This window comes from Schistocerca serialis, chromosome 3, assembly GCF_023864345.2.
Source record: "Schistocerca serialis cubense isolate TAMUIC-IGC-003099 chromosome 3, iqSchSeri2.2, whole genome shotgun sequence".
Lineage (NCBI taxonomy): Eukaryota > Metazoa > Arthropoda > Insecta > Orthoptera > Acrididae > Schistocerca > Schistocerca serialis.
The window spans coordinates 828,444,472-828,457,830 of record NC_064640.1 but is presented as its reverse complement, the minus strand read 5'-3'; the positions used below and the strand labels follow the sequence as shown (position 1 = coordinate 828,457,830).

General features: G+C 39.8%; 1 protein-coding gene across 2 annotated transcripts in view; it reads right to left on the bottom strand.

Annotated features, from left to right (window-relative positions):
• Positions 1–2,300: 2,300 nt before the first annotated feature.
• The window catches only part of LOC126470800 (heat shock 70 kDa protein 14-like), a 200,271-nt gene continuing 189,212 nt past the window's right edge, over positions 2,301–13,359 (bottom strand). For both annotated transcript variants that reach the window (XM_050098813.1, XM_050098811.1), the window contains 3 exons: positions 10,686–10,880; positions 2,714–2,772; positions 2,301–2,452 (listed from right to left, as the gene is read on the bottom strand). In XM_050098813.1, the coding sequence (XP_049954770.1) occupies positions 2,362–2,452; positions 2,714–2,772; positions 10,686–10,880 (345 nt within the window). In that variant the 3' untranslated portion in view covers positions 2,301–2,361. The remainder of the gene's footprint in view (positions 2,453–2,713; positions 2,773–10,685; positions 10,881–13,359) is intronic.

The window sequence follows — 13,359 nt, the reverse complement described above, 5'->3', positions numbered from 1 at the left end:
ATGGTCTAACAATCCATATACCACAGGGAAAGCGTGTGTTATACATCCTCTTTCTGTACAAATACATTATCTATTAGCGAGCTACTGTCCTGCGCTATACATGTACGGAAACTGATCACTGATTCTAAGTTATATGTTGTTAATAACACTTATAGTTCACTTTCCCTATCAGAATTACTTAGAAAGTTTACATTGAAATCACCACGGATTAATAACTACTACTTTTTGTCCGACAGACTTTTTCATGAATAGCTCCCAGTCTCCTAATGGGGACCTGTAGACTGTTGCTAATATCAATACTACATTATCTAGCTGAAGTTCACATGCACAAAACTCAAAGTGCAGATCAACACAAAATTTGCTTACTTCTACAGTTTTGCATTTAACCCTTGTTTTATGAAAATTGAAACTCCTTCATCCATCCTATATCTACAAGTGTAAGATGCTAAATTATACCCACTTATACTGACACTATACATGCCCACAGTTACAATATGTTGGCACTTATGGTTTCTGGTAAAAGTTCACCTGTTGCATTAATAAAACTATCAAATTGGCACAAGGGTTCAAAGCCTGGATTATTGTTTAAAATGTTTTCGAACTTTTCTTGGGAATACCTCCGGCAATGAGGAGTTCACTAGAATAATTTTATTCATTAACTGAATAGATTCATTCAATGCCAAACCTTGAGTTTCAAGCTTTTTAATATTTGCAGGTATATGGGAAAAATGAGTACTAATCACAGCAATGTCTTTTTTAATACAGGAATCATTAAAAGCTTCCTTGCACTGGCAAACTGCCAACGTCTCTGCACTATCGAAATTGTTTACTATCCCTCTAATGGCCTCAAAATGTTCATTTAAAAAAAACACAGCTTCAACCCACATACCCCAACGAGTTACCACTGGTTCGGGAGGTCAAGGCACGTTTGGTGTTTTTTTCTTTGTACGTCTTGATGCAAGCAGGAGCCTTTAGAAACACTGTCTTTGAGGATGAAATCAGTTTATTGACATTCACAAATGTGGAACGTACTCCTTCAGCAAGGTGATGTACTCAATGAGCAAAGCACGTCCCATTAATCAAATTGGGATAAAACACTGAGGGCTTTTCCTGCTTTGATCATATAGGGAGCAGCATCTGAAATAAAAACAAACACCCTTTCATCTGCAGAAGATTCTGGAAATATTTTTCTAATACCCTCATTCACAAATCTGGCAATCATAGGATGATCTACTTTTTCAAGTTCTTTGCAGGCCGCTAAATAGGTAGAAGAAGGCTCTTCTTTTAAAGCACCAACAATTAAGTTTGCAATGTAAAGGCCACAAGTGTTTGTAGTTTCATCAACTGAAATCCAGATAATGCTGTCCTCGAGTTCATAGTGTATTTCTTCCAGAACATTTACGTAAATTGTCAGTATGTAATTTTTATGCAGTGTTGATTCATCTGGTATATATTATGATTTAAGCCTTATTTGTGCAGGAAGCCTTTGAGGATAGGGTTTGTATGTTTGTGAAGAGGAATGTTGCTTGCAGTGAATGCTTCACACACATCCATGTTCAACCAACTTTTTGTTTTCCTTTGGACAAATCCCTGGTACTGCAACTTGCTGGTCCTTTCTTCTGCATTCCTGTGATACGACGACTTGTCTTGACATGCTGGTCTATTTGACACTTTTTTTTTTTTTTTTTTTTGCACGGAACGTTTCTCTCACAAACTTGACAATATAAAGCAATTTCGTCATATGTAAATGTTTCAGGATGGTCAGCTATCCACGAAATGACGTTTCTTTTTTCAGGCAACATGGCACACAACATGTTGTAAACACGTTCAACTGTGTGTAAATGGAAAGCTAAACTGAAACCACGGACATGCGACTGAAAGCTTGATTAGTTTAATTCAACTGTTACCGACACGTACGGTATGACAGTGGAGGGGATTAACCTGGATTAGCCAGTGCAGGAGCATTGACTGTCTGCCTGTTCCTGTTCCTCTTCTGTAATGATTTCACTATGCAGTGGCCTCTCGGTTAGTGATTGCATGCAGTTCTAGGTTGCGGTCAATCTGTAAGACATCAAAACTAGATTGAGCTAGAGACTGCCCATCTAAATTTTTAAAATATTGTAAACATAGGTGAAAATATGCATCGTCACTAGTTTTTAGTCAAAATATGCAGTAACCAGTGAGAAGGAGCCAAATATGCCAATGCATAAGCAACATCCAAATGCATATAAACCAGTCTCTAATTACTACTGTTACCAGTAAGGAGAGAAAGGGGAGAGGATGGCTGAATGCTCAATAAGTATATGAAAACATTTTATTTTAATATCACAGGCAATATCAACATATAATTTTTCAAATGAATTATTGTCCATCTGATGCCGGAGGACCTCGTCGAAAGGAAGATTTCTTCTGTGTTGCAGTATCAGTTATGCTTGCATGCAAACTTCCAATACTAAAAGGGAGAAAAGTGAATGAATATCAAAGGCAACAGAGTAGCAAAGCAAAGTTGCAACACATACCATAAAATTAAATTTTTAAACTTTGAACATCAGCAAATAATAAAAATTTAAAAAAATAAATAAAAAAGAAAAAAATGCGGGTCAGTCAACTGGTCAAATATGTGGTAGGCATACATTTATTTGCTGACTATTCATACATTAAAATAACAACAACCACCTCCCTCTTCACAATCAAAAATATGAAATTTACATACCTGTTTACATTTATTTCAGCAGTTAAACTGCTGGAAGCCGACACATCATCAAGCGTCAGCTGAAACAATTTATTGCATTTACTGTATAGGATATTTAAAGCTACTGCTTGCTTTATTAAAAACATATTCTTCGACTTCAACATAATGTTTAAACAAATAGCAAAAATAACAATATATACACAAACTGAACTGAGTGATGCTGATAACTGATATAATTATTGCAAGAACACACACACACAGTGTCAGACCACTGCAGGACATGCAGGAAAAGTGTCAATAAGATTCTGGAAGGTGCCAACAGGGATGTGGAGCCATGCCAGCTCCAGTGCTGTGGCCAGCTAGGCTAGGTTTCACGGTCGAGGATCCATGGCACAAACAGCCTGATCGAGGTTGTCCCAGAGATTCTTGATCGGGTTTAAATCTGGGGAGTTTGGTGGCCAGGAGAGCACAGTCAACTCATCCTGGCCCTCTTCGAACTACACATGTGTAAAGTGAGCTGTGCGACATGCTCCTTGTCCTGCTGGTACATGTGAACGTGCCTAGTAAAAACAAATTGCAAGTAAGGGCGAACATGGTCCCCAAGAATAGATGCATACTTTCATTGCTGCACTCTCTCTTCCACAATGATAAGATCATCAAGGGAATGCCATGAAAACATTCCCCAGACCATAATGTTCCCTCCTCCCACGGACAACAGAATAAGGAGGTAAACCATTCTGGCTCCTGGTGAGCAAGAAGTTCTTCGACGCCTCTGTACGCCTTGATGTCGCTTTGAGAACTGTTGTGGCTGTGCGTGTAAAGAAAATAACTTGTTTTGTGTCAATCGTGAGCAAGGGTCACTGAAATTGGGCTGTGGCACAATGCATTAATATTGCTCAAAAGATAACAAACATTATTTATCACGCATTTCCCAAAGATGAGCAATAGTTCGACACAAACATGCAGCCAAAGTGAATGTGGTAACTGTACATGCACGTTCAATTCAATTTTGGCCTGAAGATTATGAATGAGATTCAAGAAACAAACTTCTAGGGTTACTTTCCAGAAGGAAGCTACTACCCAAAGCAATCCCCAGCACAAACTGACATGGAGAATAAACTACACAAAGCCAGGATGTAAGCAAAGAGGTAAGAAGCAAGAGCATAAATAACACTCCAATTAATTATAGCTAAAAAATTATCTTAAAATAAATTTTTAAACATAAAAAAGTGACCTAATGACAACACACCACATTACTGAAGCACACTTAAATCTAAGACGACGTGCAAAGCAGAATGAATTCGTTATTGGTGTCTTTGATTTCTCGAGCTCTAAGAGTTCCAAAAGATGAATGCTCACCTCTGCAACGGGGATGTGGAATGAATGTCACAATTCAGGAGAATACTCTAAAGAGACTCCTAGACATTTGTTCCCGAGTGCAAGGTGGTGATAGAGACAGTTTGTTGCCTTTCGAAAAATGTTTCATTACGTCAATAAGATCTCTCTTTGGACTTTTTGAAAGTCTAAAAAGTATGAAAGTCAGCTACATATTAACTTCCAGACTAAATGAAGATCGCTTGGAAAAATTTTCTCCTAGGGTATGAGGATTAGAAATATTTTGTATTTGAAGAGAGAAATGAGGTGTGTCTCCTTAAATTTCCAGGTAATGCAAGTGATACTTCCTTCTCTGGAAACACAGCAATTACTGAAGAGTTAAATGCAGAGTCTTTTTCAGTGTATGTCGACCCAGATTCTGTATCCCTAAGTTTTATTACAAATTAACTCTGTATAAATGTTGTCGAGGGATCACCAACGCGAGAAATCCGAGAAGCTGTGAATGTCTAAGAAAATTTATTAACATGCTAGCTGAGTATTTGGAATTGCCATGGTACGTATTTATTCCAATCTTCTATTAGTCCACCTCCTTCCCCCTGTCTCTGTCTAACCACCTCCTCCCATTCCTCTTTCTGTCCATATCCTCCTCCTCCCCCCACCACCACTCTGTCAATATGCTGCTTCCTCCTCCGTCCATCTGCTCATTCCCTCTCCTCCTCCACCTCTCTCTGTTCATCTCATCTTATCCTTTTTCCTTTCTCTGTCCATTTCCTCGTCCCCCTCTATCTATGAGTCTCCTCCCCCCCCCCCCCCTCTATGTTCATCTCCTGCCATTTCCTTTCTGTGTCAATCTCCTCCTCTCCCCTCTCTGTCCCATAGCTCTGTCCGTCTCCTCCTATCTGTGCCTCTCTCCTCCTCCCCCCTCAGTATCTGCCCTCCTCCTCCTTTCTCTTCCCACATTATCACAGTCATCCAAACAAGAGACTGGCAGTTCTTACCCCATCAGTATTTCTTTCCAAATTGTAACCAGTGTGTGTACCAAATCAGAAATTTTTCCGGGGGTTTACGATGAGTTGTTTACAGACGGCTTTGCTCGTATATCTACATGTCAAATTTATTTCACACATATTTAACATATTTCATGCATATTTGTACATATATTTCGACTATATGTCTAGCGAATTTCAACCTGCAGTTTCATTTTCAGGCATCTTAATATTTATATCGTATCTGCTGAGCTACATGCTGTATAATGACATAATTTTGCAGGTACATAAAGTGGCATATGTGATACAGTCTGCAAAATGTGTTGTGAATAGAGTTAGTAGTAATGAAGTAATAAATTAAAAAATCGTGCATGGTGTGGCCGTTTCTCAAGCATCTCTCTGTGTGTAATGTCATATCTACTGTACTGTATGTCATGTAATGATACAGTCTTTTAGGTACATTCAGTGGCACATGCGATTACTGTTTCCGAAATGTGTTGCAAATTGAGTTAGCAGCAAAGAAGTAATAAATTTAACCATCATGCTTGATGCAGTAGTTTTTCACGCATTCACCGTTTATGACCTCATACCTCCCAAACTAAATGTCGTACAGATCTCTTATGTCCATGATTTTGGTGTTCATGTTTAATTACAAAATAGATAACATGTATGTATGTATGGTCCCAAACTGGTGGTTCGAGAGGTTTGCAAGAAATAAGCTCTTGTCTAATAGAACACCTGACTCTCAATGGCAGTAATGGCAAACATATTTTCACATACTCTCGCTCATGCAGCAATCAAAACTGCAACACAAATGTTTTTCTCCGTCTTATAAAATACCTGTAAAATACGAGAGGTAACACAAACTATTGTCTTAAAAGTTCCTTCCGCCAGGACACAGTTACCTTCCAAATGATACAGATTTTTCTTTTATTAAAAAGAGACTAAAAACTAGTCATCACATCTTTTGTCTAAGAGATCAGTATGATGATGTTCTTAGCTGCAAGGAAAGTAACACTGATTACCTAACAGAAATGAACCACGAAAACTTCCATTCAACAGCAAACTTAGAAAAATGGATCACCCATAGGAAAAGAAATGTTGAAGGTGAAACAATTAACTAGCTGACAATGAGATGGATCAATACTGAGAAGGCTGAACCATTTGCTATCCAATATAAAACTACTTTCTCACCAGAAATGCCATTTGGAAAAATTAATATCCCCACAAAAAATGGAAACTGACCTTTAGAAAGTCTAGCTGATGTTCCACATGGTCTTCTTTAAAGTACATGAAGACTGATCTCCATGGTGTGCGGGAGGGGGGGAGACCGCATTTTCTACTTGTACATTAAGTACTATTTAATTACTTACATTAATACTTGTGATTTTTTCATGTAAAATGGTCCTGCTTGTGTTTATTTGTTTCATAAAATTGCCTGTTTTCAAACCACACAATATTCTGTCAACACCTTTCAGTCGGCAATGTGACTCACTCCATACAAAGCAGTTTTTCTTATGGGAGAGACAGCCATTGAATTTTTTTATATATTTATAAAGTGCTGAAAACGTAACCTTAACATCAGTTTATTCTAAATATGCTGAAAAATTTTAGAGCTTTTTTTAAAATAACTCAATAACTAATTGTTTGTACTGAACATTTTCATTTGATGGAGTCAGTCAGCTTGGCTTCTGAATGCCCCATACATGCATACATATATACGCACACCCACTTTTATAATTTGTATGGATGAGGTAAAACTGTGTGGTTGTGCAGCAATTCTGGATGTTCTTCCAGATGCAGTGAAATACATTGCAAGTTATACTGCATTTAAGTACCAAAACAATGATAAATTGTTAGGTATTCCAGTAGCAAAAAGTGAATTAGAAGAGTCTATTGCAGACTGGATATCAATTACATCTCACGATGATCATTACTCGCCAATACGAGCACGGAAAAACAACATGTTGTAGTTTGAAGGAGAATTTGTTGATTTTAATGGAAACGGAGTGCGCAAACAAAAAAATGTTGTAAAGTCTCTGTGCTCTATTTTGAAACAGTTTCCACACAGTTATTGCTCTTTATGTAGGAACAAGAACATTCATTTAAGGATTAGGTCTCTGAATCAATAAGCAAAATTGGAAACTATAAAGAGATATGCACAAGGAGGAAGCTGCTATGGATTTCACCTTCATCTGATAAACGGCAACAGAAATGTGGAACAGTCTACACTACCATCTGTTTCTACACCAAACAAGTGAGTTATGTTTCATCTTAATTATCATTTCCTAATGTGTAATACATCTGTCATGCCACTTTATTTAATTTGTTCAACTATGTATTGAACCAAATTGAAAGTAAAATGAATGAATAACACCCCAAAGCAAGTGTGGTGCAGTACATTTACTGAATAATCAAACTGCTGTGCTATGCTATGCTGTGCTGCCTCACTGTGATGTCAGCGGGCTCCAGCCAATAGATCGCATTTCTGCTGGAATGTCCCACACCCCCATTCCCACCTCCAGCCTGATACCCCTTGCTTTCAGATGTTTCATGCCATACACACCAACGGTCACCTGACCAATTAATCTGGAAAGGCCATTTATCGTCACTCAGTGAATGTCCAATTGTGGTATTGGCATGCAAATTCCAGCCTTCACCACTGAGCTGACTGTGCCAGAAATGCTGTAGCAGCGACTTAAGACTATATCATACACACAGGATGCAGGCATTCAAATTTTCTCTTAGCTTCAGTGTAGGTCAGTCTGTCTAGCGTCTTGTACTCCACGATTTTCCTTTCGTTCTGGAGAATCCTGCAGTCAGGCGAGCAAGGCGAATGGTGCTCTCCACAGCTGACACAGATGGGAGGCAGGGCACATGGAGTATTGGGAAGTGATGGGCGTCCGCAATCTCGGCATGTGACGCTAGAAGTACAGCGGGAAAACATATGGCCGAACTTCCAGCACAGGGGAGGGATATAGGGCTTTACATCACATCGGTAGACCATCACCTTGACCTTCTCGGGCAATGCATCACCCTCAAAGGCCAAGATGAAGGCACCGGTGGCGACCTGATTATCCTTCGGACTCCAGTCGACACGCCACACGAAATGTACACCTCACCGCTCTAAATTGGTGCGCAGCTCATCATCGGACTGCAAAAGAAGGTCTCTGTGAAATATGATACCCTGGACCATGTAAGTGATGGTTACAGAAATATCCCCCAGCTTGTCACAAGCAAGTAACTCCCGTGACTGGGCAGAAGATGCTGTTTTGATCAAGACTGACCCAGATCTCATTTTGGACAAGCCCTCCACCTTCCCAAACTTGTCCTCTAAATGCTCAACAAAAAACTGAGGCTTCATTGTCATGAAAGATTCCCCATCAGCTCTCGAACATCTAAGGTACTGGCGCGAATAAGATCCGCTGCCATCCTTAGCATGACGTTCTTCCCATGGTTTGGCCAGGGAGGGGAATAATTTGGGGTCATACTTCTGTGCGTTGAATTGAGCTCATGATCGCTTAGAGACTGCTGGTGTTTCACCACCAGTAAGAGATGATGGACTACGCTTCATCATGTGCCATCCGCCCTGATGCCACCCACTCTGACCAGGGGCGCTTCCCACAGGCGCAACCCAGCCGTAGCAAAGGCCACCTGGCAGGATGGCCATTGCCGGGAGTCCCGATACCCCAGAGGATGGGCATCTACCCCTTGGCATACATAGGGAGATAATGGCGCAGGCATCAGCAGAGCGATCCCTGTGTGGTCGGGGGGCTACAACCAACAGGGTATGTGGCAGCCCCACCACAACGGACTGGCTACCGAGCTGGATATCAGGTGCAAAGAAGTCCATGGTCATCATCGACGTAGAAGTTGACACTGCATAGTGCATGGTCGAAAATGAACCCAGGAAGGTGTGCTCGCCCAAGAGATGGAGAATGGGCAGGACTGCAATGCAGCAACAAGAAAGTAGGCTAAAGATCTCAATGCACGATGGACACGATCCACCTTATAAGGCACCCTTCCCCAGTTGGCTCGCTCTTCGGGAAAATCCGAAGAATGGAGATCAAACCCTACAGAGGACCATCACATAAAGGCTGAAACGTGTGAAACTCCTTTCAGTCACTTCGTACGACAGGCAGGAATACCTCGGGCCTATTCTAAACCCCGGACCCACAGAGGGATTTCACAACCTTTAACTGAGGAGGAAGCACATACTGAATTATCTGCTCAAAAACTTGAGAAGCCCTCCCATGCTCAATATTTATTTTGCAATAATACTGACCCTCTATGAGCAGTATTGACAGTCTGTACAATATATTGAAGGAGACTAGAGAGCTTTAAACAATTCTGACACACATTCACTATATGGCAATGTATATTGTACCATGTAAGGGCAGTGATGTGCAATAAACAGCAGTTCCTACTGAGATCAAGAGAAATTCAATTCACACTGAATGAATTTCTGCAGAGAAATGAAAAAATTAGATGACAAAAGATCAGGGCGTGTGCTGGAGTATGTATATTAAAGCATCATGCAGTACTTTGTAAACAGGCACAAACTTCATTTCTCAGATGCCATATACCTCATTGTCCAAAATGGCAGAGGGAACTGAAGCCCATGTGTCATGATAGTCAGCAGAAAAGTTTATTTTACTTATAGCAGTTTTCAGAATTGGCAAATAGGATCAGGGCAGCTGTCCTGTCAGCATAAATGTTTTTCTTCCTTGCACTCCACAGACATCAGATCACATAAGCTATCAATTAGTAATCAGTAAATAATTGTTTTATTTTATTTTATTTTATTTTATTTATTTATTTATTTATTTTGCAACAGTTGTTACAGTAGAGGACACACAGAAAACACAGCATGTGTACACAATAATTTACAATTTCCTTGTTTAATTTTTAATTAGTTTTTGTTGTTTATGAAGCTACGACACAGTGAATGAGCCAGTGGCCCATTGAAACATGTACTGGAAGATTTTCAGGCTAATTTCATCTATTCTGCATAATTTCTGCTTGTGTTTTGCAAGGCAAGCAACAATACACATGAGTTCCACATTTTTGCGCACCAACATGTTCACTACAAAGGCATGAATATTGCGCAATTGTATTGTGCTGTTCTTGGCCTTGCACTTTCCTGCAATATATTGGCACAATATTACTGCGCATACATATTAAGTGTGTGAGGGCCCCGTCACAAAAGGTGTTCAATAATGTTGAAATATGGTGCCTGTTGAACTTAGCAGAGTAACAAATTATTCACATATTGATTAAACCATTCTTTAAGAATGCCACTCTTTGGATTGGGACACAATCATCTTGGAATCAAGTGTCCTCCTCATAGAACTAAGGTGGTTGAAATTCATGGGTGATCTCTGCTAGTACCCACAGTTTCATATTTTAAAACAGAGGGTTTTTTCATTACTTCGACTATGATTTGTGTGTGTGTGTGTGTGTGTGTGTGTGTGTGTGTGTGTGTGTGTGTGTGTGTGTGTGTTTGACTGGAGGGGAGGGGGGGGGGGGGGTTCGGCACTGCCTATAGGTGCACTAAGGAATATTCTCATCCAAGTTATCACTTTTATAAATTAAAATTAAATTGTCTGCTAAATTTTTACAAAAAAATCTAATAAAATTATTAGACGGAATGTGTACAAACTTTTACTTACATTTCCCAAAACTACAGCTCCCTGTTCTTTGTCTGTATCCTCATCATCATCATCATCATCATCATCATCATCATCATCAGCTTCAAGAACCTGAACTACTATACTCTCTCCTGAGAGTGTCAATGGAAGACTCTTTGTGACCTTGATCGGAACAGGTGTCTGTGCTGGTATAACCAACACTTTATCATCGTTTGCCTGAAATGCAGAGACCACATGAAACTGCCAAATGACATATTAAAGTATTCAACATTTTCAATATTTATTTCAGTAAAGAAATAAGAACCACAGCAAAGTGAATTAGTAGATAAAAATGAAACACACAAAAGAAGTTAGGAAGAAAACTGACAGAAAAATATGACAAAAGTTTAAAAAAATTTGATTTCTTGTTGGTTTTATATAGTTTTATGTTATCTCACATGAAAGTGGATGAAGGTTATGTCACAATGAATTGAAATTGAATATAGCAATACAGGAAATGTGGTGCATTCAAGGTATTCTCACACTTTTTGTTCAATTGATTTAAATATTATTATTTTGGTCTACTTAAAAATCAGTTATTAATTAGGATTCTCTCTCTATTACTTTTTGAAGCATTTTCTGGCAAAATTGTCTGTTCTTGTAATAGGGCACGTAACTGTTACTCCAACAACCAATAGAAGATCTCACAGCATCCTTATCACATTATACCTAATTATTCCATTTGTTTTGATTACAATCATGCTGTCTCTCCAACACAGCCACTATCACTAAATCTATTAAGCACAAATGTATTAACAAAAGGCATCATACACCTCTCTGTCATATACATGAGAAGAAATTAGGACATTATCATTTTTATCCATTATTCCTTGGTCATAAACCTATATAACTGCTCATAGTTTAGAAATTTTATAGATTAATACCTGATGTTTGTACTACTGCACACTGTTCTTTATCTCAGAAAAAAAAAACCTGATAAGACATCAGCCCTAGGTGACCACACAATGCCAACCCTTCACTGTTTCACCTACTGCCTAAAACATCATTGAATGAAACTACTGGAAGAATATGCAAACTCAGTCATTAGTGTCAGCATTCAAAACAGGAACCAACAATTTTCCTGCAAGATGACCGGCAGCTGTTTCCAGAAAAACCAGTTTTTCTGTCAATGACACCCAGTCATAGAACATTAAAAAATACATCCACAACTTTCCCCTGTCTGCATGGATGCTGCATTTCATTTTAAACAATGCTATGGTGCCAACTGTACATCTCATAAGCAAGTAAATGTACTGTGATAACAGAATGCGACTCTTACCTCATTAAATATAAGACAGCATACCATCACCATTAGTTTGGAATTGTAGTGGATCACTGCTGCTGTCTGTGAGAAATATTGTCACATCAAAACAAAAACACGACACTTAGAACTCAAAGCATGTTTATTATCGACACCAAAGTACCCAGACCAGAACTGACCTCCTGCATAGAGACTACAGCTATTTATACAGACATTTAATACTCCAGATTATTAAAACATTACAAACATAAGATATTTCTAGAACCTCCCAGAAATGATAAAGACTAAATAACAAATAATTGCTGGTGGTCGGATCTGAACTCGTGACCAACAGCACACCCGCTGACGATGCTAACCACTACACTACACCACTACACTTCACGTGCCACAGCTCGCTTCATCATTAGTTCTCGCTGGAGCAGACTACAGCACCCTAGATCTAGATCTCGTCAACGGTCCTCCGTATGGCAGTGCTGGTGGATTATCACGTTGTGGTCACATCATTATATCCCCTTCACTAGTACGAGCATCGAAAGTAGCCCCTCCCTTCAAAGCTCCAGGATCCTCGAGTCGGTCTTCAGTTTTCTCGAACCTCCCACTGTCAGTGTGTGTCTCTGGAGTGTACCAGGGCTTCACACAGAGGACTCGTGCTTTCGTCTTCGTGACAAAGGGTTACAGTCCTCAATGTCATACATTATTATGCGACACACGATTAAGGATACGACGAGACCCAAACTATGACTACAGTAACATTTTCAATAGTCTCACTATCCGCACAGGTATAAAACTCCGTACCGACTCCCCTCGGCTGTACTTCACCGGTCGGTGCTCGGCGTTAAGAGTGCATTCGGTATTTAATCTGGGCATACAGGGTTTATATTCGAGCCAGCTGCTTTGCTCCTTCGGTCTTTGTAATGCGTTTCATTTAGTCATCCCGAGTATCGTCCAGCCGAAACAGGAATAGGGTATCCATAGTCATTTTGGTCTCGCAACCACAGAACAAAAAGAAAAGTGAGAAGCTTTCAGTTTCTCGCTTCGCTCAGTCGTGTGCGAATGTCACTACAGGCAGTACCGATCCCACTCTCTCTGTTCCGTGTTGACGTACATCGAGACCGTACCTGCCAACCTGTTACTAAAGTGTACTGCGAGGCCATTCGCGTGTGGAAGGCGTGCAGTATTTTCCCGGTCAGCCTCGATTTTCTAATGTTCTGTCAGCACGTCCGTAACTGAGAAATACTTTGCTCCGTCGAAGAAGTCCAGGGTGTCATCGACACACAGCAACGGACAGACATCTTCCTTTGTGATATTGTTCAGTACCCGAGATCTGACACAGAAATGCCATGTGCCATCTTTGCTCTTCACAAGGACTGTCAGAGAAGACCATCGAAGAGGACC